Here is a 26,877-nt window from a genome sequence, read left to right on the forward strand (position 1 = left end):
GCAGCACAGAGGAACAACTTAATTGAATCTTAGTCATTTTCCCTGAAAACTTTACTACTTGGAAATCCATCGTTTTCATATGCACACCAGGGGGAGTTGATTCAGTTTAGATTCATGTATTTGAATATAGCAACAGGTAAATATTTTTTTAAAAATCCATCCATATTGATTTCTTCTAATTCTGCCTAAGAAGATAAAACCTGTATTTGATGCCAAAAAGAGGACCCAATAGTCAGAATGATGAGTTAAGTAACTTATTCATGGCAACTTATTCATAGGCACAAAAATTTGTCCATTACTTTCTCCCCAGGGCTTCCTCTTTCAATTGCTGGAATGATCCTGGATTTCGGCAGCAATACCCCCTTGAGACTCCAGATGGCTCCCTAGAGAAAGAGGCCATCCAGATGCCACTCCAGGCGGACCAGGGCGAAGGGGGCAACCCCACTTCCACTCATCCAACTCTGCGGCATTTCCAGCACTTCTGAAGGAGGGGTGCTCACACGGGCTGGCTGAGACTCGTCGCTGCAGGTTCAATAGCAAACAGCTCAGAGGTGAATTTTATGACTTTTCACGTTCACAGAGATGTGTTTGAGTGAACAAATTCTACATTGCTGCTGTCAGATTGTTTTTCTGCCTTGAAGAAATTTGCTTTGCATTTTAACGGATGTCATACTAAAAGGCGTACTTTACAGATCCAAAGATGTGACCAGGATATTCAAAATGCTTCCTAGGAGTACTCTGTTTTGGAAAAGTGTTCAGAATGAAAATTTTGAACCCTATAGCAGCACTTTGTTTGTTCCCTAAAAATATAAAGTGTCTATTTTACAGGAAACCAGACAGTTTCAGCAGAGCGTGATCGGTTGTCCCCCGCCCCCCAATGGCAAGTTAGGGCGTTTGCTGGACAGTGCAGGGGCCGCCCAGAGACCACCCGAGGCCCGAGGCTCGAGGCCCGAGGTCCGAGGCGGAGTCTGCAGCGGTGGTTCCCAGGAGTGAGTGGGTCTTCTGTAATCACCCCTTCAGATTTCTCAGGAAGAGAGCGGTCCAAGCACAAGTCTGCACACAGAACTTCTACACAGCTCAAATACCTGAAACGGGTGTACTGCAGATGGCTGGGGAAGCAAGTGGGAAAGAAAAGTGTGTAGGAGGGGGTGGGGGAGAGGAACTGGTGATTAATTTCGTCCTTGACATGCTACGTGGAGAGTCAGATCTGTTGAAAGAGAACAAAAGAGAGAACACAGGTGTTAGAAGACACAATGGAAATTTACTCCTCAGCAAAAAGGGAAAAAAAAGTTTGTTTGTAATTCTAGATATTTCGACCAGAGATGTCTAATAGAAATACCATGCGAGCCACCTAATTTTAAATTTTCGAGTGACCACATTAAAAAATAAAGAGAAGCAGGTAAAATTAATTTTAATAATGTAGGATTTCCTTTAACCCAATACATTCAATATATTATCCTTTCAATCGGCAAGCAGCATTCCACGTTGAGATGTTGCACATGACGATATTGTTACTGAGATATTTCACAGTCCTTCTCCCAGTGTTTGAAACCTTGGTCTACCTGACCCTTTCAGCACACCTCAGTGTGGACGTGACCACATTGCAGGTGCTGTCACGCGTGGCCAGTGGCTTGGACAGCACAGCCTCCTACTTACTGCTCTAGATGTAAGTGTGTAGCCCTAAAACACCCTCTTCCAAACGTCACTGTCTATTGAAACTACAGATATTCAGAGAAACAGGATGCACCTCCTCATTCCCGGGGAAACTCACACACCACTCCTCACCTGCCAGCACCTGGGATCCCAGAGCAGGTCAGACACAGCCCCTACCTCAGGCTCTCTGGCCAACACAGAGGTTCCCAGCCCTGAGAGGGATGCTTCACCTGCCTGGGATGATGGTGACCCAGTGGAGCACCCCTGTGATTTCACTCACTCCACTCGCCACCAGAGAGATGCTCGTCAGGTCTCCAGGATGAAAGTCTGGGCTGGTCCCGACCCAGAGCCCAGCCCTTTGCACCAACGCCAGTGAGCTCAGCTTTCACGAAGAAACGGAAAGGTCGGCTTCCTCACCCCGGCTGGAAGCCCCAGGACTGCCTGTGATCTTGCCTATGAGTTTTGGGCAGAACTCGTGGTGGTTGTTGGGAGGGTTGAGAAGGGAGAGAGAGAGGGATGGGAGCTCCTCCCTGTGGGAATTACCTGGCACAGGAAATAGGAGACACTAAGGAAACCCAACTGCTCTTAGGATAAGCAAGAGCAAAAGAAAGTGGAAATTGTGTAGAAGGGGGAAAAGGTTTAAAAAGAACTCCACAGCCTAACAAATACTGCTTTCTGTTTTTGCCTCTATAAAGCTGATAACCAAATTTAGGGCTCAACTGTGGTATCTCAGATTCCTGCGGTAATGTGCTCTTCTTCTCTAACCTTTCTCTCCTCTCTCCTGATTTATATGTTATAATAATGTAAGCAACCTCACATATTTTGTATAAATAAGCAGGATATAAATTATAAATAAGAGGAAGAATCAGGGCATGGAAAGGGATTATAAAAGCAGATAAGATCAAAGTGCATAGAGAAAAAACCTTTGAGAAATATAGAACAAAAACTGAATAGGAAAAACAAAGCGAGAGAGAGAGAGAGAGAGAGAGAGAGAGAGAGAGAGAGAGAGAGAGAGAACAGATTCCTTTTAAGAAGATCACCTCCTTGCAGACACAGAGGACACCCAGGGAGCTTATCTGTTAAGTACCTCTCTTGCTCCAACAGTATAATCATAACGATTATTAAGCTTCCAATTAAAAGTGGTTTGAACAGCCTTGTAGGGTGATGCTCACACCGTGTTTAGAATCACAGAGAGGTTTTTCTTAGGGAAGAGCATCTTCAATGGCTATCTTTCTGCTGAGATGTGTGCTCGCTCACGTTAGGACCGGAAATGGGAAACCTCTGAAAGCATGGCCATAGTTGTCACTTAAATCCATTGAGCTGAAAACCAGTCGCCCAGGCATGCTTTCTGAGCACCACGCTGAAAGCCCCATCTCCCCCCACCTCCACCCAGTTCCTTTCTCCCAAACTATTCCAGAACCACTAATGGGTCCCCGGTCAGATGAGATGGTCTTCCTGCGTGCCGGGAGGCAGGGAGGTAACAAGCACATACCTCAAATTGTAGGATTATGGCTTAACGTGACGATCGCAGGCAAGCCATGTTGACAGAGCCAAACGTTAGACACACAGACTCAACGGGGCGCCTCAGTAACTGCAGCAGACCATGAAGGGACATGGTTTCCACGAGAAGGCCTCTCACGAAACTCCCCACTCCCCACCACGTGCAAGATTCAGCACGTTGGGCTAATAGCTCAGAAGAAATGGGGGGCCACAAAGGAGGCCTGACTGCTCAGTTCAGTCACCTCCAGGAGGGCGAGAGAGCACTGAGCTTGTGACAGGCTGCCCCAAGGAAAACACGGGACCTCGACCGATGCAAGGCCCTTTATTAGGAAGAGGCTGCTCTTCCCCCTGAGTTACAGCTCTTTAGGCAGCCTTTCCGGCGGCCAAGGAAAACACACTCAGCGAGGACACTCCCATCTTCTCCCAACTAGCTGCATGCTCATCTCCTCAGGTAATCTTAGGAGAAAAATGGATAAAACTTACAAAGGTAAACGGTTAGTCTCAGGGGAAGGTGTTTCTGACTGTTGTCATCACAGAGGGGCCATTACGACAGGCCGGTGAACCCTGAGGCCATTTAAAACCCAGTTCTGCCAACTCTCTGAGATGGTTCAGATCGTCATCCACTCACATGCATGCATGCATTCATTCATTCATTCATTCATTCATAGCAGCATACTGGACCAAGTGACTAGAGTGGACTGTCCCTGGGTCTCTGCCAAACTAGAGATGGTGATTCAGAATGGCAACGTGTGACCAGATTTAGAAGGAAATGAAACCACCTTTTTTAGAAGAGGTGGGGAAGGCTGAAGAGAGAAGCTAATTATATAAGGATTTTGCAAGAAGTATTTAGGGACACCCCCCACCCCAACTTTGGCTTTTGCAATTGCTTGCAGTGGACTTATGCTTAATCCAAACAGTACATAGTCTTCTCTTCTCTTCTGCCTTTCTACAATTTGACCCCACATTATAAGAATTACCGATCATACTTTCTGTATCACGACTGAACAGAAGTGGATTTATCTCACAGGAGCACTAGTGCAATCTGCTGGGGAGGAACAATTTCAGTTGCTCTGAATTTATAACTGAGAAACGCAGCGTTGGGAAGAATTCAAGTAGAGCAGCCCACTGCCCTGTGGAGGAAATGAGCACTTCTCTCCCCGGGTCCTCCTGAGGCCTCCGAATCCGCAGCGCCAGACTCATGCACTGCAGCAGTGCCCCTGCAGCTACTTCTGTCCTCCCCCCACAGTCCTGCCTCCTCTATTCTCTCCAGGCCTGTCCCACAACCAAACACCGGCTCCTGTTGTGACGGGTAACTTGTGCCAGGGACTCTGAGACTTTCCCTCTTCCTTCGCTCCATCTCATTCAATTCCCAGAGCAAACCTGTGAGGACAGGACTATGAGCAAAATTCTCCTGGGTCATAGTTTTCTTAGTTGTTAAATGGCCAAGAATCTTGTCTGCAGTGACACGGCTGCGTTTTCTTCATGTAATTCAACCAAAACAACACTGCAGCAGACAGGAGCACCCACCTGCCATTTCTTAAGCCAAATGGTAGAGATTTGTAAAACAATGCCATTCTGCTGAGTTTTTTTTGTTTTGGAAAATAATTATTTTTCATTAAAAATGGCATTTATGTTAACAGAAGTAACATATCAAAATTTTGGTGGTGTTTTTGTTGTTTGTTTTATTTCAGAGAGGAAGAAAGATAGAAACATCAGTGATGAGAGAGAATCATTGATCGGCTGCCACCTGCACGCCCCACACTGTGGATGAAGCTCGCAACCGGGACATGTGCCCTGACTGGGAATCAAACTGTGACCTCCTGGTTTATAGGTCTACGCTCAACCACTGACCCATGCGGGCCGGGCTAAAATTTTTGTTTTAATTTCCAATATAAAACATATCAATAGATATAACCTACAAACGTAAAAGCTCTTTGATATCATTGATACTTTTTAAGAACATAAAGGGTTCCAAGGCAGGAAGTTTGAGGACCGCTGCACAGCAAATCAGAGGCCTCAGTCCAGGATCTGCCCCCAACAAGCTGTGCGATCTTGACGGCTCCCTCTGCTCGTCAGGAGGCAGAAGGTAGGATGAGACCGGACTAGACAACAACGATGACGTGGTGAACGCAGTGCTCACTGTGCCAGGCCTCCGTCTAAGCCAGGCGTCCTCAAACTACGGCCCGCGGGCCACATGCGGGTGTTTTTGCCATTTTGTTTTTTTACTTCAAAATAAGATATGTGCAGTGTGCATAGGAATTTGTTCATAGTTTTTTTTAGACTATAGCCCGGCCCTCCAACGTTCTGAGGGACAGTGAACTGGCCCCGTGTTTAAAAAGTTTGAGGACCCCTGGTAAGCTCTCTGTAGCACGCAGCCACGCGTTTAGTCCTCACAGCCTCCTGTCAGTAGGCAGTGACACTGAGGAACACTGAGATGAGGCAACTTGCCCAGTGGGTGGCCAAGCTGGGATGCAACCCCAGGCAGTGCACCTCCGGTCCCTGAGCCCACAACCACGCCGCGGCCCTGCCTGTAGCAAAGTGGAGCCCTGCGTGCACAATCTCGTGGCTCAGTCTTTAACTGCTAGGGCTGTGGCAGTCACAAGTGGAATGGCCCAGTGGATTAGATGTAGGTTGTGTGTGACTTAAGGACACCAGGGGACCTGCTGTGAATGAGGCTTCTCGGCTTCACTACTTTGTTGGGCTAAATCTGAAAGCAAGTCTCTGCCTACCCTGCATATGTGCAGTGAACGCATTTCTGCTGTGGGCAGGTCACCTGGTGCATCTAATATTTATATATAATACTAGAGGCCCGTTGCACGAAGAAATTCGTGCAATAGACCTTCCTTCCTTTGGCTTCCAGCACCGGTTTTCCTCTGGCACCCGGGACCCAGGCCTTCGCTCCGGCCGGAGTCTGCCATCTTTGTTTTCACTACAGACTCTGGAGTCTGCAGTCCTCATCTTCGCTCCGGCTGGAGTCTGCCATCTTCATCTTCACTGCAGACTCCGGAGTCTGCAGTCTTCGTCTTCGCTGTGGCCGGAGTGCCACTCCTGTAGATCCCTTCGCCCCCCGCCCTCCCTCTCAGAGCAGGCATCCTGCCCCGCCCGGCCACTCCATGCCTGGAGCAGCTGGGCGGCCACCGGCTTTGTCCTTCTAATTTGCATATTCCCTCCTGATTGGCTGGTGGGTGTAGTGGAGTGATGGTCAATTTGCATTTTTCTCTTTTATTAGTGTAGATTTTAAACTTGTGATTGAGTGTCAAAACCAGGAGAAAGGTCAAGGTGAACCCTAACAACGGCACAAGATAGGTTGGATCCAGGTATCTTGAATAGAGACATGAGTAACAAGAAAAGGCAGATGGAGTCAGAAAAGTGAATAGAGTGTAAGTGAGTAAGTGCCAGCTTGGGAAGCTCGGCCTGAACCTGAGGATTTACCAAGGACCAAATAGGAAGAGCCTTGTTGCTCCAGCAGTCAGGGGCTTAGAGAGAACCCCATTCTGCCTGTGGAGTGGGGGTTCAGAGAAATTGGAACTGTCTCAGTTCAAAGAAAGTAGAGCCAGAGGCTCAAGTGGGCTTTAGTAGTGGGTAGTGAATGTGGGGAAATGGCGGGGGCATTCAAAGCACAGGAAATCTGAGGTTTAATGCTAGGCTAGAAAACGTACCCTTAGAATTTCCCTCTAAGGGTACAGCTTACTGTGACAAGACTTTTTGTAGTAGAAAGTCATTTGCACATTCCCAAGTCTGGGCCAAGTGTGACAGGCTAAAGATCCTGGAGCAGGCACACGGGCCACACAGGGTCCAAGATCTCAGGCCCTTGGTCACAGCTGACTGGTGGGGCAGCAAAGGCCGCAAAGGCCCACAGATCTTTGCTATGTGTCTGCTTCATCCCATCATGTAAGAAGTTAAAGACATTACTTTTATTAACAAAAACGTATAACTATATATATGTAAAAGGCTAATATGCTAAGTGTCTGACCATCAGACCTGTCACTATAATGCGCACTGACCACCAGGGGGCAGATGCTCAACGCAGAAGCTGCTGTGACGCACACTGGCCATTTACAGAGAAACAGCACCGCAGACCTGGCACCAACAAAGCAACCCTCAGCTTCCCCCAAATGGGACACAGGCCCCACCACCACCCAGGAGTGACAGCTCACAAAATCGCAGCTGACGCTGTCAGGACCCCATGGCGCAAAATGCAGCCCACAGCCCAGCCCAATCCAGCCCAGAAATGGTGGCTGTAGGCGCCAGATAATGACGTCACGCAGCAACACCCAGCTTCCTCTCTCTAGCAACTAGCCTCCTTGCAGTTTCTTCAGCTCAGAAACATGACTTGCTTTATAGCCAGGTGCAAACACTTTACACTTTAACCAAATGTCTGTGAAGCATTTTCCCGTGCCTCATCTCATTTGATCCTCACAGAAGTCCTGGAGTAGGTAGATAGGAGACTCTCTGGAATCCTATTTTCTTTTCATTAGCTGGAAAACAGAGATTTGGAAAGCTTAGAAACTTGACCCAACTGAAAAAAAGAAATGGTGGACCTTGAAAATGACTTCAGGTTTTCTCAACTGTGCAGAAAATAGTCAAACACTGCTGCAGTTAAATATTTTACCCTTTGTTCTCCCTGCATGATCTACAATAATAATCTGCTTCATGTTGATATTTTCTGCTATGTTGCTGACAATTACCTGAAAGAGAAGTTGGGGTGCTTCACTGGACTGGAAAAAGTTTAGCTACATCAGAAAGCAGGTCTAATTAAGCAAGTTTGTCCTATACAGACAGTCCTCAGGTTACGTTGGACTCAACATAGGTTGTTTCATAGTTACGTCACCATCTCCCATTTATTTATATTAAAAAAAAAAAGTTCCAACATTTCGATGTATGTACATATGTGCCTTATGTTTTTTATTATTTATTTACCACAAGGTCAGGAATTGTTATCTTTCTTTTAATTTTATTTTACTATTTCACTTCATTACTGCTGCGTATGTGCTCCATATGAGTGACGTAGGTGCTTATGTAGGTGGATTTTGACTTATGGTGAAAATCGCATTATGTTGCACCATAGGAACGGATCTCTGACCTACTTAACCCGAGGACCTACTGTATAATAAAAGTGTAGTATGCTAATTGTCCCCTTGACGGGGAGTTCATCCAGGAGTTTGACCAGGGGGCGGGACTGGCTGGGGGAAGGGAGAGAGGCCCCAGCTGGCGGTGGTGGCAGGCAACCAGGGGGAGGGAGGGAGGCACTGGCTGGCAGCTGGCAGCCACTAGGCACCCTATCAGTGCGCGAATTTCATGCACTGAGCCTCTAGTTCTATATATATATATACATATATATATATATATATATATATATATATGGCTAAGTTACTCGCGCATGCACGATACATATAAAGCTCGCACTGTTGCCAATCACATGCGTGTGTTTCCATCTGTCATTGTCGATCATGAATTTGGTTGACACTTCTGTTATAAAGAAAGGGCAGATAGCGATATTAAAATATTTCTTCTAATTAATTTCCTTTCAATGTGCATGAATCCATGCACTGGGCCCTTAGTTCATAATAAAGGCCTGAAGCAGCGACACCTGAAGCAGACAGAGCTACCTGTAGTGACTGTCACTGGTCCTGGGAAAGGCACACAAATCAAGAGACGTGGGTCATAGTGGCACACCCCGGCTCCTCCGATGGCTCTTTGTAGTCACGCCCCCTGGGTGACCCTGCTATAAACGCAGCAGTCCTTTTCCAGGGCTGTTTTCTTTATGCGTCAAAACATGAAAAACACCATCTACAAATGTGAATTGCTTCTGCAAATGTCCTAGAAGAGCCCCAATGGGTCCCTTCTGGCTCTACTGCTGTGATTTTACCAAATAAACATTGATAAAAGTTTATCAAAACTTTATTAACTAGGACATGGTTTCTAGACTTAATATGTATGGTTTTAATAAAAGTGCAGGCCTCAAATCAGGCTCTTCCTCTACATCAGCACTGTGAGAGGCATCCTGGGTCTTTGGTTAATTTTACAATATTTTCACTTCTGTGTTTTTCTTACCACAGAAATCTGAAGCATTGCTGTGTGCTACTGCAGATGGCCCCGCCGACCGCCCTGTGGCCGGCATCCTGTGCAAGCCCACATCGCCCTCTGCTCTGCCCAAGTGGGTGCTACTCCTCATGACTTCAACTGTCTTCATCTAAAGGGGGAAGAGCTGCACTCTGTGGGAAAACGATGTGTTCCAGCCCCGGAAGACAGAATGACCTGCAGGCATGCTCTGACTCTGCAGTGGCTTTAACAGTGGAAGGGGGTGCAAGAGTTGAGTCACGTCATGACACACGGAAGCAGTACAGGCATGACACACACTAAAAGTCACGCACTGCACCTGGCTCTTCATGCTCAGCAGGATCATCTTTCTTTCAATTATATTAACATTGGTGATTTAGAGTTTTGATTTGTGGTTTCATTTTAATATAACTTCTACATTTGTTTTGACTTGACAGTTGTGTAAGATCTGTAAGTATAGGGAGTGTATAGTGCTTTAAATTTTCAAATATTTACATGGTGTACGAAAGTAACTTAAACTCTAGGGGCTGTGTGAGAATTTTATTTCTTTAAAAGTACTCTATTTACTATTAAAGTTTGAGAAATAATGGTTCAAATATAGAAAAACCAAAAGAACACCATTCTGCCACAAAATCTTTCAGAAAACAGCAGTTTCAGCAATGCCCCACTGGCGCCACCTGGTGGACACATTTGAGCAAGTGCCCACTGGCTTGCTAAAGCATGGCCAGGAAAGGAAGACAACTCTAGGGCCCTCAGAACCAGGGCGCTAGACAAGTATTCAAGTGCTGCCTCATTAATGTGGGGCCTCGAATAATGCCTGACAGGCCTATCTCCCACCTCCCTCTCAGCTGATATCCTGGCTTACCTGCAAGAATAGAGCGCCCTTTTACCTCCGTGCGCCCTATCCAGCACCTTGGGTGCGTGTCACTCTGCTCTGGACCCAATACTCTGTACCTGTAATTCTCCTACATTATCCATGTCCCCTCGCAGCTGGATCAACACCATCCACATACAGATAAGCTGTAATAACTCCCATCTTAAAAAAGAAATGCAAACCCCTTCTTAACCCCATATCCTCCATTCCTCTGACCATTCAAATAAAACTTGCCTGGCCAGTGTGGCTCAGTGGTTGAGCACTGACCTATGAACCAGGAGGTCCTGGTAGGATTCCAGGTCAGGGCACATGCCGGAATTTCGGGCTCAATCCCCAGTGTGGGGCGTGCAGGAGGCAGCTGATCAATGATTCTCATCACTGATGCTTCTCTCTCTCTCCCTTCCTCTCTGAAATCAATAAAAATATATTTTAGGAAATGAAAAGTAAAACTTGAAGCTGGTGCAGTTGCTGACTGGACTCCCCACCACCCCCCTCTGTAGTCCAAGCTAATTGGGCCGCATCCCCCTCTGCTGAGCAGCTCAAGGTCACCTCCCTCTGACTTTCACCAACCATCCAGTCTCCGTCATCATCTTCCTCCAGCTCTGAGCAGCCTTTGACACACGTGACCACCTTTTTCTAAAAACTGGGTGTCCACTTGACCTCACATTCTCCTCTGACCCCTTTGGCGGTGCCACCTACCTTTTCCCACAGGTCCCCGGGGCCTAACTCCCCCAGCCCTCTGTCTCTGTCCACGCTTCCTCCGAGTTACCTCCTCCAGACCCACTGCCTTACACACAATCTCCACCACCTCAACCCTGACTTTTCTCCTCAGCTGCAGACTCACCAATCCAACAGCCTACTCAACACACCCACGTGGACAGTGAGCTGGGTTGATGTCTAAGAGGCATCTCCTCATCAGGATGATGAAAGCCAAACTTTGTTTTTCCACAAAAACTGCTGATCACCCTATTTCCCCAGTCATGCTAAAGGTAACATTCACCTGGTTGCTAGTGCCCAAACCTGGGAACCATCTTTGAGTTCCACCATACAGCCCTCTCCCCTCCCCCCTCAGCTCTCACACACGGGCTGACTCTAAGCACTTGCTGCCACCACATCGGCTCAACGCTACCCCCTTCCAAGTGGACAGCAGCAACAGCCGCTAGGAAAGCCCCCGCTCTGACTCTCAGGCCTCCATCCATTCTCCGAAGCCCAGCCCATGACGGGCCTTTCCTATCATGAACCAGGTCCCACCATTTCCATCCTAAAGCCCCACACACATAGATTCCACTCTAAACTGCTCACCGGAGCCTCAAAGCCTCATTTATCCATTCCCCACCTCCCTTCCCAACAGCCCGAATTAAGATGGTCTCCACTGTTCTCTGGGCTTTAGCTCGATCAGCCTTCCTTGGCTCCTGATATGCCAGTCTCTCCCACCCTCCACGAGTGTCTGTGTCGCTCTGCCCCAGGCCACTGGGTGGCTGGCTTTTCATCATTCAGTTCTCAGCTCAAATATCGGCCCCTCTTTCTACATAAGCATCCTCCATCTCTATTCTATTACCCTGTTCTTTACTTTCTTCAGTGCAATAACCACTATTTGAAGTTACCTTGTTTATGTGCTGTGTCTCCTCAAACAAGCATATCACTACACACGCACAGAGCCCCCTGTGTCTCACTCACTGTTAAACCAAGAACAGAGCAGGCTCTCTATGCCCGTTCCCATTCTTTGGATGAGGAAACTGAGGCTGAAAAAACATCAGCCTCAATGTCACATAGGAGTAAAGTCAAGGCCAGGCTTGGAACCCACATGGCCATGTCCCATGTCCTTAACTTGCCACATGGACTGCCCATGTCCAGCTTTTGGTCTGAAAACGAGGTTCCTCGTCCCCGAGATCTAAGTTTGGTTAGATAAAAGCCAGCATTACCCTGGGATCTTTTGTTTTCTATACCTTGATTTCTACATCTGCAGTTCCTCTGAAACCTTGAAAATCAACCAAAATACTTATTGTGATTCTAGTTCTTGAACCCTAACATGAAGCAGAAGAAATTCCCAGAGATACCGGAGAGCCATCCACATGCTGTTCTGGCCCCACAGGGCTGGGAAGAGGGAGCAGGTGAAATCACTCCAGCCAGCGCACACACGTTTCAGAGCAAGAATCCCAAGGATCCGAAAGGCCATCGCAATGTGAGCTCATCTAAACAACGAATTTCATATTTCCAATGATTTCTTTAAAAATGACTTAGCATTTTCTCACTTCCAATTATAATTCTCCACTCCATTGGATATTATCCTTTTTTTTTAAACCTCTACTGACAAATGCTAGTCTTTTCTTACAAATATTCTTTCCTTAAAAATAGTCAATGTTCTTGCCCGGCTGATGTGGCTCAGTGGTTGAACCGCTGACCCATCAACCAGGAGGTCATGGTTCAATTCCCGGTCAGGGCACATGCCTGGGTTGTGGGCTCAATCCCCAGTAGGGAGAAGGTGTGAGGGGGGTGCAGGAGGCAGCCGATCGATGACTCTCTCTCATCATTGATGTTTCTGTCTCTCTGAAATGAATAAAAATATATTTTTTAAAAGAAAAATAAAGTCAATGTTCTTGTTCATGACTTTCAGATAAATGACTGTATCTTTAAAACTCCTTTGCTTGTAGCAGCAAACAGGCTACTCAGACATGGGCCTTCCGCACTCAGTGGTTATAAGCCACTGCTATAGAGACTAAAAATTATTTTGTAACAACTGTGTGAAATAAAGGAGATTATATACCAACATTTACCAACTACCTACTATGTACCCAGTACTGCACTGCTCCTGAATATTAGAAGCTGGCGTTTTCATTGAGCACTTGTTACATGCCAAGCAGCTTAGAAGCATGACCTCAGTTAGTCCTCACATCAATGGCAACGGTCCAGGGAAAGGACTCCCCCCTCCACAGAAGAGGACACCAACTCTGAGGGAAAATAACTCGAAGGAAGCAGAGGACCTGACACTGAGTCCCATACAGTCCTGATGCCCACATCCCTCTGGTAGGACTGAGGCACACGGCCATGCCTAGCTGCAAGGGAGGCTGGAAAGGTGGTTGTTTAGCTGGGTGCGTCACTGCCCCGAATAAGAGTAGTAGGCGCCAAGCTTCCTCCTTGGAAGTTTTAGCCTGAGCCTGAGCAATGCCGTCATCTCCCCTGAGTGAGGGCTCCAGCCTCCTTCCGTTCACCGTCCTTACCTGCTGCAAAAAGGACTTAGGAGCTGCTGCTCTCCTGAGGTGCCGGTCACTGAGGTTTGCTGTGCAAACCCGCCCTCTTGCACACTAGCTTCCTCAGTGAGGGCTCAGAGGTCAAGGCCAGCATTCGGAGCCACCTCCTCCCTTCCACACGTTACTGGTTCAAAGTCAGTTTCTGGCCACCCAGTTGTCTGTCTGTCCTACTAACCAGCAGCCCCTTTTCTCCACCTCAACGTACAAAAGGACAGGATTGTGCTCTTTTCTCTCTTCCAAAGTATATTACCTACCCCTCCCCCACACACACACACACACTTTTTTTTGCTGTAGAACAATACTGGGCATGTGGGTTGTGGAAAGAGAAGTTTACAGCCCACTATCTCAAAGGAAAAACTGGCCTGGACCCACCTAGATATAAATTAGCATAATTCTTAAACACTCCATTTGTTGAGTTCAGATAGTAACTGTAAAAATATGACTTTCATTATCTGGCTCTTGCTTTATATTCAGTTCCTGAGACTTAATCACCCATGTCTGTCTGTTCTGGGTAAAAGCAGTTGACAAACGGGTAATGCCCTTTTGGATGCCAGCTCCGGCGGGGAGTCCCACAGACAAAAGCTCCGGTGACTCATTCACCACACCCTCGCCTGCCTCTGGGGGACCCGGCGCCAGAGGCCCAGCTAGAAGACCCCGGGGCACTAGATTGAGTTGAGGATAGGCCTCGGTCCCTGATACCTGGACCCCAGGGCCTGTGGGAGCAGAGCTGTCTCCTGTCTGCTGCAGGTCCACACACACGTGGGAGGAAGCCAGGCAGGGGCAGGGCTCTGCCCCAGACAGAAGCCACCCAGCACCAGGGGCTGACTTACTTATTTCTGGTAATGAGTGGAGTTCGATGAGCCGCCTCCTCCCCCTCGGATGGCGTGAACGGCTGTTGGAGATGATGCTGGGTAGTGTCCGGGGCGGATGGGCTTGGCTGTGCCAACCAACAGAAAGGAGAGAAGAGGCAGTCAGAAGGGACTCAAAGAGCCACGCCCAGATACCCCCAGGCCACAGGTGAAAACCAAGGCAGAATTCTTGTCCACATCACCGTTCTCAGCCACCAGAATCTCTAGCAGGTTTGCCCTCCTCTGAGTGCAGTGAGCTAACCCAGGACACCCAGCGTTTAGGAGACAGAAAGAACTTACGCAGCAATCATTTTTATTCAGATTGAGGAAAGTTAGGAACAAAGGACTTTCAGTTTTGGTCTGAGGCCGACACACAGGTCCCCCTGGGTTCCCAGGGCATCTGTGGAGCCCCTGAAGTTGGATGCGGAATTCTGCCTGCTATCACTTTTCTAGGGAGAGGGTCTGTCGTTTTCAGTAGGTTTTCTAAGGGTATGAAATCCAATAAATGCAAAGGGTGAAAAATCCAATGAGCCACTCATCTAAAGTATAACCTGAAAACTAGAAACACAAAGGTGCTGGTTGGAAAACCTCTGCACAGCACTACCGGATGGGCAATAACAGGACATGCTGTTGGAGATGCTTCAGTTTTCTAAAAAGCCCTCCAGAGGTCATCCCTAAGTCCCGTTTATTCCTACAGCTCTAACCTGGGACCATGACTTAGCAGGTACGCTCCTTCCCGTGTGGGGAGAATGCCCCAACCCAGGCCTTGCGTTTAGAACCGGGAGCTCACTGTCGCCAGGCCTGGGGGCCAGGACCTGCATCTGCAAGCAGCTCTGCTGAGGCCCCTGGCTCCCTACTCCTCGTGGTTCCACCCAGGACAGGGGCCTTCAGGCCTCGCTGAGAAATAGCTGTGTATGCTGGTATATCTGACAGCGTATCCTTTCACAGCCCAACACTTCTGCCTACAGCCCAGGCCAGCTGGCCTCTCAGCTCAGCCGTTCTGAAGACCACAATGTACGCTGGGGTCTCAGTGTAAGGACACCCCCTCCTCCAGGATGGGCGCAGGTGCCGGGAGGCGCAGCGGCCTGGGTCCTGCAAGCCTGACCGCCTGTTCCAGAGCAACTGCCAGGTGGCCTCAGAGCCCCAGGGCTCCCGGCCGGTGGAGACCTCGCCTTTAGCAAGGGCCCAGGTGAGAGGCACGTACCAATCTGGGCCGAGTGGGCCCTCCGGGCCATGTTCTTGGCACGCACGGCCTCCTTGATGCGATCCACCTCCTGCTGGTAGCGCTTGCGGTCCCGCATGGCGTTCTCCTTGGCCTCCTTCAGCGCGCTCTCCAGGGCCTTGACGCGCTCGGCCGTGGCCCGCAGCCGCTTCTCCAGCTTGGGCAGCTCACAGCGCAGGTCCGCGTTGTCCCGGACCAGCTGGGGTGGAGGGGAAGGGGCAGTTACCAGGGGAGCAACCGGGCCAGCAAGGGGAGCACCCACCTCGGCGGACAAAGACTGTGACAGGAGAGCAGCTAGAAGCAGACTCTGCAGCTGAGCGACCACTCCTGCCGGGCAGAGAGTCTACATGACCATAACCTCTGGGAAGAGCAAAGGGATGGAATTACTAACTACACGATCCACGGGTGCCAGGGTCTAATTAAAGCCAGTTCCCGCCACAGGAAACTCAGGCTCCGGCAGGGTTTGCTTCCCCTCTCCTGTGAGAAAGCAGTGCTCCGACGTGAAAGCTGAGAAATGCACAGCAAAGGGCTCCGTGGAGGCGTGAGTTAGGCCCTCGCAGGCCTCCTTCCACCAGGACCCGCTGTCCACAGCAGCATGAGGCTGGGACCTGCTCTGCAACACATCCCGAGGCTCACAGGCAGCCGGGGGGACGGCTCTTTCTTTCAGCGCTGAAGACACTCGATTCAGAAGCAACAGGCCCACCCTGGGCCCACGCTCTATCACTCCCTGGCCGTGTAACCGGTTAAGTCATTGGACCACCAGGGCTTCTCAGCTATAAAAAGGGACAGAATAGGACCAACGTGGGAATCCAAGTGGATAAAAACAGTTGTGAAAATCGGAATGTGCCAGAAGTTGTCACCGTGTAGGCCCAGCGCCCGTGCTGGGGCTGCCAGAGAGCGGGGCTTTCATAAACATCCATTGAGTCCATAAGTGAAAACACTGATGAATTCGGAGCCCTGCTCCCTGACAGCGTTTACTTGTATTTCTGTCAATAACTTGTTTCAGTAACACCAGCCACACTGAGGAAAAATGACGTCATCAGTACTGGTGAAGAGGACGTCACAAGTCCAAGAGGAATGACATCCCCTCGGCCATGTGGCCCTTCCATCATGTCCCAGTCCTTAGGATTTAGGGAAAACAGCAGGAACATTCCAGCATTCGACAGAAAGGGGGCAGCTAAGCCCTCAATCACCATTGCTCTCGGCGACTCCAGGCGGACTCAGGGCGTTGCAAGGACCTGAGAGGGTGCCCAAGCGACAGCAACAGGGCAGAGGGGCCAGTGCTGCTCCCAGCTCCCCGCCCTGGGCCAGTCCGCCTCCCAGTCTGTGAAAGCAACCGGCCCGGACCAGCTGGGCGGTGCCCGCTTTGCCTTCTGTGGAGCTCTGGGGCATCCCGGGAGACACCAAAGCCTGATGGGGACCGAGGCTGGGGCTGCAGGTGGCGGGAAAAGACAGAACTGAACATCCCACTCCCCACACCCAGAGAGCTCGAACTCAACTCCTCACATTGGCTTTGATGAAATACAGTATCTTAGACGTAAGGGAAGCCACGGAGGACGGAAGGACTCACGGGCCTTCTGGCTCTTCAGCTGTCAGGGCCTCGCCTGAGGGTGGCCCCACGCAGCGGGCTCCCCCAGGGGAGAGGGCGGCGGAGGCACGGGCACAGCTCTCCTACCTGTTTGTGGACCTTCGTGAGCTGCTCCAGGTTATTCTCCAGGAAGGAGATTTTCTGCTTCTGGGCAGCGCTGCCCCCGCCATCGTCGCTGTCCAGCTCCACACTCTGCATCAACACCCAGGGTCAGCGAGACGGGCCTGGCCCTGCCCACCCTCTGCCCAGCTTAGTGCAGGCCAGACTTTCTAAATCTCCCTTTCAAAACTCCCAGTCCCTGAAGGCTGTTCTGAAAATGAAAACCAGCAGAGGTTCTAAAAGTTTAGACTCAACAGCCTCTCAAATTAGTTCCTTGGTTGGTGTCAAAGTGTTATTTTTTAGAGGTCTGGAAAAAAACTTCAAATCTGCTCTTGAAAGACACAGATTAATTCTCTGTGATAGAGACTTCTCCTTTGCAGGTAGATAAATACTTTTCTTTTCCAAAGTGTCTCGCATGGCATTCTCCCGAAAACTCATTAGGAAGAACCCATGTGGAAACATAAACGCAAGACCTAACGCTGATTTCAGACATCGCAGCTGGGCAAGTGTCCATGCCCGGGGGAGGCCTCGGCGGCCTCTGCTGTCCCTTCAGCTTCCACTTCCATAAACTTCCTTAATGAATTCCCCTCCAACGAGTCACTACTGCATCCGAGCTCTTAAATGATCAGAACGTGAGACTGGCAAAAACAGTGCCCTGCTGGCAGCGCCAAGCCGAGCAGCCAGACAGGTTAGGAAACACACGTGCGAACACGAAACGGAAGAGCGTGCTTGCTTCGCCTGATTACAGAGCCTCTTCTTCTGAGCACATCCCAAACCCGGGTGTCCTCAGTCTGAAACTGAAGGAGGATTTGCTGGAACCCAGATTGCTGGCCCCAGCCCAGCCTCTGGTTCAGTGGACCGAGTCTTGGGTGGGTCTGAGCATTTGCTCATCCAGCAAGTTCCCAGGCGATGCCGACACTGCTGGCTGATGACCACACTGAGAGAACCTCTGCTTCTTCCTCGACATTTATAGCATGAAATCAGGGAGGTCTGATCTCAAGCTTTACCCTCCCTCAGACCACCTCCTCCCTCGGACTGAGTCTCTTAAGCTCTTGTGGCGACCGCTCATCTCCCTCTCCATCACCTCTGCTCTGACCTCTCTCCCACACCTGGCCCAGGTCCTATCGCCATTTCTAGTCTGATGACTGTGGTCTCTACCTACCTGCCTGACCACTGCCATTCAGGCCCTGAAATCTCCCATCATCCTCTACCCGCTTTTCTTTATTTTTATTTCCAGGCTTCCAAACTCACTAGAGCCATGCTGTCAGAGCCACGGCAAACGCCTGCTCTGACGCTCAGCTGGACACTCACACCGCTGCTCAGCAGTCCTGTCCCTCCTCCTGGCAAACTCCCCCGCAGCTGCCTGAGCCTTCCCTAGTCTCCTTGCCTCCCCACGCTCCTCCTTCTGCACTGACACTGAGGACGGAGCCTCCACATGAACTGAGATCAAAGCTGTCAGGGCATCGCTTTCTACTGTTACCACTTCCTGCGAATGTCTCCACCGTGGCTTCTCCACTTCCCTCTGGGAGAAGGTGTCCCTTCCCCTTAACACATCCATCTATGCTAAGAATTCGGACTCTACCAATGACCTCCTCTTCTCTATGTATTTCACTTCTTTCCTTTGGCCCCTTCACAGAGACATGCATGCACACATACACGCACACATGTGCCTGCACAGGCACATATATGCACACAATTTCTTCAGTATAGCTTCCTTCCATCCTATGAGGCCTCTGGATATGGCCCATGGCCCCTTGTCCATCGCTTTTAAACATCTTAAAGAATAGCCCCATTGCTGCTTCCACTCTCCTCCCTGCTTAAACCTCTTCCAGTTGCTCTTGGGGTTCTCCACGTGGCAACTCCCCGAGATCAGTGTGTGTGGCACGAGGACCGAAGCTCAGACTCAGAAGGCGCACAGACGTGCATTCCAGTCCTGCTCTGGCTCTCCCCAGCTGTGCGATCTTGGGTGAGGCATTTAACCTCTGAGCCTACCTCCACATCTGCAACTCAGAACACTAAGCACCACGTACGTGGTTGCTGCGAAGAGCACATGAGACAGCGGGTGTTACGGTGCTTTAGACACTCTGACCAGGCCCCCAGGGGCCTCCGCCTCCTCCGGGCGTCTGGCACTGCCCAGCAGGCGTCCGAGGCCCTCTGCGCTGTCCCTGCGGTCTGACCATGGCTTTCCACTGCAGCCAGATAAACAGGCGCTCGCTTGAAATGAAGGCCAGGGAAAGGATTACAACTTCCTGCTACTAAGGAGGAAAAATCAGATGGCAAAGCGTTCCCGAGTGATTTCTGCCTCTAGCACATTCTTTTAATAACACCCACTGCCATGACGTAGTTAATGTTTAAGCATAACCAGCCCCAATTTAAGCAATGATATTTCATCTGAAAAGGATCCTCTCGGCATCTTTTCTTCTCGGTCCCGTTCACACAAAGCAGAACTCACCTTTTTAACCCGGGCAGTCAGGTCCTGGACGAAGAGCTTGCGGAGGTTGTGCAGCGTCTGCAGTTCCCGAGACTAGAAGAGAAGTTGGAAGAAGCCACGTGAGGGGGGACGCGCTGACGTAGAGCACACCGGCTCCAGGCCGCCGCTCTGCAAGCCCACGGTCGGGCCGCGGTGTCCCTGCACCTCCTCTGACTTGCCCACCACACACGCCCACCCCACTGACCTGGTGTTATCTCCGCAGCACCCCACGGTGCAGACACTGGGAACTCGCACAGTGAACCGCAAACTAGAGCAATGCCGGCTCACTTGCTGTGTTCTAACTGGAACCTTTCTTTCCCTCAACCACAAAAATTCACAAGTTTTCTCACCAAAATTCCTAGGGGCTACGTCACCAGAATGCATTCCCTTTTCCCTCTAATTGCTCACATGCACATTATATATAATGTCAACAAGGTTAAATGAAAAGTTAGCCACGCATCCTCCCACCCTTACCGACCGTCTTCATGTTTCTGCACCCACCCCCACCCCCCACCCCGACCCTGGTCCGTTTGCTTTGCATCCCTGAGTGTGTGGATGAGGCAGACTTCCCACCCAGGTGATCCCGGGCAACGTATCTAACCTCTCCGTGCCTTAGTGTCTCAGTTTTCTTATTTGTAATGTGAGGACAAAACAGGAGCCGCTTCATAGTTGTTGTGATCAAGATGAAATGAGATGATCTTTCTAAAACTTAGAACAGTGTTGGCACACAGCAGGTGCTCAGTAAACAGTAGCCAGTATTAATGTATGGATGCATCGTACTTGACAGCCATTTCCTTCCTCGTTAGGCTCTCATTGTTTCCTTTCGTTGTGCTGGTTCTTCTTATAATTTTCAGTAACTAACTTCTTAGGGGCATTTTTTCTTCATTTTGGATTACTTTCTACAAATGAACCCTTAGGAATTTGATCGCTGAGACAAGAGCCTGAGTCGAACCTGGTGATCTTTGTTAAAATCAGAAAATACTTCCTTCCATTCAAGTCTCCATGTACTGTGATTAGTTCCTTGCAAAATACTTTCCCATAAGGGAGAAGAAAGATAAACTCGCATTTATATTTTTCTGTTTGTCTAAGTTGACCTACTTTGACAAAAATGTCAAGGGATGAAGCTCATTCACGCTCACAGAAAACAGGAGGAGACCAGCTAAAAAGCCATGGAAACACTGCGTTTCTTGGAATAAAGGTTCTACGTTAATATAGGTCTTTGCCGTTCTGTGTTGAAATAAGAGGCACCTGAAGTCAACTGCTTCTTCCGATGAAGCAAATTGCTTTCCGCAGGGAGCCAACGGGCCTGTCATGGTGACTACTGTGCGCATCGCACCTGTCCCAGGCTTAGCCACCTCCCGGCAGGTGCAGGGCCCAGGCAGGCGGACTCCCCACTCCTGCCCCAGGCACGCCCTCCCTCCACCACAGGGACTTTATTATTGACTGAACTGTAATCACAGAAAACATTTTCCATGAAAATCGCCACCACATCAAAGGGAAATGAGAAGGGACGGCCGGTGCCGGGTGAGCATCTCCAGGGGCCTAAGTGCAGTGACACCGAACCCAGGGTGTGTGACGTTCCCGCTGCTTGTCTTCGGTGAATTCAGCAGTTTGCGGGAGCAGCTAAAGACCTTCAAGCCGTTTAGAAGTTACGCCTGCGCACACGTGTGCTTGGGCAACTGTCATTCAGCTTCCTTGGCAACAGCTTTTCCTCCATCGTATTCGTCACCATTCCCCCCCCCCCCCCCCGGCCCCGACCTGCTCCCCTCAGACCTTCCCCGCCCCCCGCACAGGCCACTGCCCTTGTGTGAAAGCTCAGGGCTCAGCGTCCTGTCACCGTGGACAGCGAGGGTGGAAACAGGAGGCCCATCGATGGGGCAGGAGGAGGGTCCAGCCCCAAAGCCCAGACAAAGTGTCCCATTAAAGCCAGAGGGCTGCCTGGGTGCCAGGGACCACCTTTCTGGCATTGTCCCCTGCAGTGGGCTTCAGAGTCCCCCCCTGGACACAGCACACCCCCCCCCCGGCCCGGCCCAAACACTCAGGCAGACTGACGGGCCTTGAGTGACTGGACCTTGAGCTCTCGGTGCCACCTCCTGCCCCTTTCCCATTTGACCACAGCCACTTCTCTCCCTGTTGCCTCTGCCTGGAAGGCTGTCTGTCCCGACATCCCCAAGCCCACTGCTTCAAGTCCCTGCTCAAACGGTGCCTCCTCCTGGAGCCTCCCACAACCGTGCCCCACGCTTTCTATAACCGTCCAGTGGAGTTCATCAGTTACTTCCTATTGTTTGCTGTCTGTCTCCTCCAGGTGAAAGTACGCTTCACGAGAGCCAGGATCGTATCTGTTGTTTATCGTGCAGCCCAGCACCTAGAATGCCAGCCCTTAGCAGGTGCTCCACGGATCTCTGGTGAAGGTTGAGTGGATGTAAGCCGCAGGGTGCAGAAGCTATAAAGTTGCAGGCAGTGATTTGCAACTTAGTTCTTACACAGGGGTCCCAGGGTTACAGTACTAAGGAGACGGATGGACAGATGGATGGATGGATGGATGTTTAATTATTCTGTCAAGAGCCATAGAATAAATTCTACAACTCTCACTTTTCCACGGCGTATTTTATGTCTAAAATGATACACTAAAGGCATGCACAGATAAAACTGTAGAATAAATTAATTCAACAAATCATAAACTAATCTGGTCTTTAAGACGAAAATGAGTTGGCAAACTTGTTGACATACCACTGTCTCCTCCAGCCCTTTGAGGTCCTCCCTGGCTTGTTCCCTTTTGTCATTGAGCAACCTAAAAACCAGAGACAAAAAGGAAGCATGAACCACCAAGGGGGCATCAGAGATCGCCGTAGACACCACTGGCACCTGCAGACAAATCAACAAAACGAACCAACTCACACACAGCCATCGTCTGCTTTAACTGGCCGGACCTGGCCCGGATATCTGAGTATCGGAATCACAAAAGCAGACTTCGCAGGGCTGTGCTGGGGAGAGAGGAAACAGAGGAAACGTGTACAGCGCACTCACAGGAGCTTCTCCAGCTTCATCTCCCTCTCCCGGTCCTCGATCTTCAGCTTGTTATAATCAGAACTGAGCTTCTCCTGTTCCAGTTGCAGTTTCTGATTCAAACTGAAATGGGGAGGAAAAAGCAATATGTTCTCCATCAATCTGAAACCCCGAGTCCTCCAGCTAAAGACATGGTTCTGTTCCAGCCCCGTTAGTTCTGTGCAATAAAGGCGGCAATTCCGGAGGATTCTGAGGGACCGGAGAACCATGTCACAGCTCCCTCCCTGCCCAAGTGAAAACGAATTTCTGGGGAGCGCCTGAGGCAGGAAACACTCGGCTTTGAGGATATATTTATAGTTGGCTTGGGCGAGAGCTTCCAGGGGAAAATAATGAGACGGGGAAAGGGCCGATATTTTGAAACAGAGACAGAGCGCCTGTCAGAATTCTACAGACAGCATGCACCACTCAGGGAACTTTATTTGGCCATTTCGACCTGCCCTTCCTCTCTGGTCCCATGTTCTGAAAACATCTTCTAAATCCAAATTCCTGGCTCGCACTGTGACAGTTCCACTCTGTGAGGTCCCCGCGGAGGGGGACAGAGGGAGGAAACACATCGAGTCTTGGGTGTCTGCAAAAAAGAAACTCGCCATCTGGTTGGGGCATCTGGCCGACACTGACCGCAGCCAGCACTTGCAAACCCTTTCATGTGGCCCTCAGGACTGCACAGGGCAGATCGTGCGCCCTCTGAGGAAGACCCAGAGGCCCTCCGGAAGGAGCAGGCCCAGGAAACGGTCCCACCTGCTAACTCAGTCTCCAACCCTCCCTCTTTCTCGCCTTCCCTCCCTCCCTCTTTCCCCTCGCGCTGAACAGTGTGAGGGTGAGTAATCAGGATAATGAACCTGGGACGCCTGGAGGAGAAGCACAGCATGCGGGCTGGCCTGGCAGTGGCCCAGCGCGGCAGTCCCTCTACCTGCTCTCCTCAGGTGGAGGTGTGCAGCCCATCACACCTCCGACACTTGCTCGGGCTGCCTCTCTCCTCTCTTAAAATGCAAATGTGTGTGTGAGCAGCTCGCGCACATTGAGAGGAGATCTGGATCAGTGGTCTGGAGAATTAAACTCTAACTCCAGTTTGATTCCTACTTAGCAGCGTGACCCTGAGTACATCATTCCCCTGAGCTTCCCACATAGACACGGTTCTTCATTTACAGAAACGGGAGGGGACGGAACCTCTGTCTACACCCGGGGGCAGGGAGGTGGCAGTGGAGAGGACTGTATTTCAACAAAGTTGGTTTTCTTTGCTTTCCTTGCTTTTTATTGGGGGCATTTAAAAACATTACTCTACAGAGTTCAAAAATTAGCAAGGAGCTCACTGTGCAAAAAACGTTAAGAACCCCCAGGAGAGGATCCTGAAGGCCCCGCCAGCGTGGTGACCTGTGTGATGAGGTGGACGGTAAGCGAGGAGGAGGGAGAGGAGAGGAGGGAGCAGGGCTCGTCAATGGCTGGCCGTCACAGGAGAATGGCCTTGAAAGGCGTCACCAAGACGAGCTGCAAGGATGCCATCCTGGCGAGCGCCAAGCAACCACAGCTCAGACACTGGCACCAGGGGCCCGAGAGGCAGCTGAGCTGCCTTCTCTGGAGTGTTTTTTAATCCTCACCCAAGGATATGGTTATTGATCTGAGAGAGAGGAGACGGGAGAGAGAAAGAGAGAGACATCGATGTGAGAGAGCACATTGATTGGTTGCCTTCCTTACGTGCCCTGACTGGGAATCAAACCTGAAACCCAGGTATGTGCCCTGATCAGGAATCGAACTGGCAACCTTTCAGCACACAGGACGATGCTCCAACCACATGAGCCACACTGGCCGGGGCCTGGAATATTTTTTAACTTAACTCCTAAGAACAATTTAGGGCTTTGGGTTTTTTTGTGGGTTTTTTTTTTGTACTTTCATAGTATCCCCACCTACTGGGACATGTGCCTGCCTGCATGAGTCACCAATATGACCCTGTTCCGGGGGGACTCGCCTGCCACCTGCCCCACCAGCACCCCCTGAGGCTCAGCTCCAGATTGGGGAACAGACCTGGGGAGCTGCACGTCTAGCCGCTGTGGCCCAGAGCGGGCACAGAGCCCGCAGGTCAAGAGAGCAGAGGATCTGGCTGACAGCCACGTCCTTCCAGGCTGGCCCACGCACCAGGCCCACCCCACGTCCCCGAGCCCCGTGCCAACTCACTCCCGAATCTCATCAATGATTTTCTGCTTCTCCTCAATTTCATCGCGAAGTCTGGACAGCTGCTTCTGGTGAGCCTCCCGGTGGCTCTCCATCTGCTGCTCCAGCGCCTTCTGCAAGCCAGGCCGAGAGAGTGTGTCATCTGCGCTGGCTCTCAGCCCGCACCGTGACAAGTCCTGGATCCTTCCGCCCCTTCCCCCTGCCCCTCGCTGTCAGATCCCAAAGCTGGGGCCCCAGAACCCGCCGTGCTTTACTGAGACAACAAAACCCAAGGATCTGTTACAAAACGGAGTGGATCTTAGTCCAGCTCCCCCGAGCTACATGGCGTCTCTAGCCAGGTCAGTCAGAGGGCACAGACCTCCCACTACCCGGATGACCTCAGACAAGCCGTGTCCCTGTGTGAGCTACACTTCCTCACCTGCACAGCTTAGATACTTGCCCCACCCTGCCCCCTGCACGAGTTAATGGAGATGTTCAAAGGAGACCTTTCCCGCAAAGCGATGTAGAATCAGGAGAGGGGCCCATCGGTGAGCAGGGTGTGCTGTTGGTGGAGCAGGGTCCTGCCTTGGACCATTGCTTTCACTATGGGCTTATCCCCAGTGGGGCTCATGGGTTGCCTAAAACTAATCAAAATTATATATTTTCTCATATCTCATCTTATTCACCTAAAAATCTTATTTGCCAATCATATTTCCTGCATTTTTCTTTACTGTTTAAAATGTGACCAAAAATAAAGATCACTATGTTTAAGATGGAAATTCAAATTCGGGGTGTTTCTTTAAAAAGGTGGGAGGGGGGTGTTTTCTTCCGTTCAAAGGAAGGACAAGCTTTTTTTTTTCTTCAGGGGTTAACCCGACCCCGTGGCCCAGGCAGTGGCTGCTCTCTCCCTCTTCATCAGGAACGGGAGAGAATAATGTATGGATACAACCTAACTATCTACAGACCTCTCAGGGTGGCTGGACTCCTCCACCTCCAGCTCACCTCTAACCAGGCCACACTCTGCGATGGGCTCTGACTGCCCGCCATGGGTGCCCCCTCCCTCTGCTCGGCCACCGCCTCTCTGAAGGAGACAGGTTTCCCTGGGACAAGACGGCCCAGCCCAGGTGCGTGCTCACCTTCATCTCCTCAGCATCCTGCAGCCGCGTCAGATGTTCCTTCTCCTTGTCCTGGAAGCTGACTTCGTGCATTTTTTCTGTTTTAATTTTTAAATGACGGTTTCAGATTTAACTGGAAGGTCTCACACCCAATAGTAAAAATTAAAAAACAAAACCAGAAGAATGGCAATGGCAGGAACATCAGCTATATCACCAATTATAAGCACGGCACAGAGGAACGTCTGCCAGGGGAGGATTTCTGGCCGAAGCAAGGCCGGCCGCTCTTGGGACATTACCTAGGTCCTGGGCGGGGCGGGAGGGTCGTACAGGGCCAGGTGCTCATTTGGAGCGGGCCACTCTACCACTGACTTGCACCTCACGCCTCTGAGTACTGGCCCCCACCTGGCCTCGTGAGTGACCCCCGGGGCAAACACGTGCTTTGTGGGTTATGAACAGGCTGTGTCCATTACACAGCACTCCGCGAAGCTGAGCGGCATCTGCACCGATGCCACTGTCCAGAAGATGCAATTTACCTCCCATGGCACGCTGTCTACTCTCTAAGGTTCTGGGGTAGAAAACAATCTAAGGACAAGAACAAAGAAATGAGAAATATAAAATACTCTCCAAATTAAATAGGAAGGCCCCCTGTGTGGGGGGTGGGGGAGGGGCAGTCCCAGCGTCCGGGTCAGTGGCCCCTGAGCACACGGTGCAATGGGCAGCCGGAGTTGGGTCGGGGGAGCAAGTGATTTAAGACAGCAACACTCAGGCCATCAAGCTTCCTCTCTGGTCTGTTTCCCTTATTTCAGGTTCTCTCATTTCTATTTTATTTCCACTCGGGCAACATCGCAGAAGCCCTTTATAGGAGGGAAACGTTCTCTTCAGTGTCAGCTTTTGGGTGGAGCATTCTATTCCTAACGTTCATCCGTTATCACATAAAGAAAATATGACAAGGTCACTGAGGGGGTGGGTATATTCTCCTTCTTTTTAAA

The 26,877-nt window shown here is 50.4% G+C and overlaps 1 protein-coding gene across 1 annotated transcript in view; it reads right to left on the reverse strand.

The window, feature by feature from the left end:
* Window positions 1–854: 854 nt before the first annotated feature.
* The window catches only part of KIF5C (kinesin family member 5C), a 143,548-nt gene continuing 117,525 nt past the window's right edge, over window positions 855–26,877 (reverse strand). Inside the window, exons 18-26 of the mRNA XM_079782497.1 lie at window positions 25,910–25,986; window positions 24,798–24,907; window positions 22,590–22,691; window positions 22,293–22,353; window positions 19,545–19,616; window positions 17,081–17,185; window positions 15,388–15,604; window positions 14,166–14,272; window positions 855–1,207 (exon numbers count right to left, since the gene is read on the reverse strand). Of these exons, the coding sequence (XP_079638623.1) occupies window positions 14,166–14,272; window positions 15,388–15,604; window positions 17,081–17,185; window positions 19,545–19,616; window positions 22,293–22,353; window positions 22,590–22,691; window positions 24,798–24,907; window positions 25,910–25,986 (851 nt within the window). The 3' untranslated portion in view covers window positions 855–1,207. The remainder of the gene's footprint in view (window positions 1,208–14,165; window positions 14,273–15,387; window positions 15,605–17,080; window positions 17,186–19,544; window positions 19,617–22,292; window positions 22,354–22,589; window positions 22,692–24,797; window positions 24,908–25,909; window positions 25,987–26,877) is intronic.

The sequence above is a fragment of the Cnephaeus nilssonii genome (genome assembly GCF_951640355.1).
Source record: "Cnephaeus nilssonii genome assembly, chromosome: 10".
NCBI lineage: Eukaryota > Metazoa > Chordata > Mammalia > Chiroptera > Vespertilionidae > Cnephaeus > Cnephaeus nilssonii.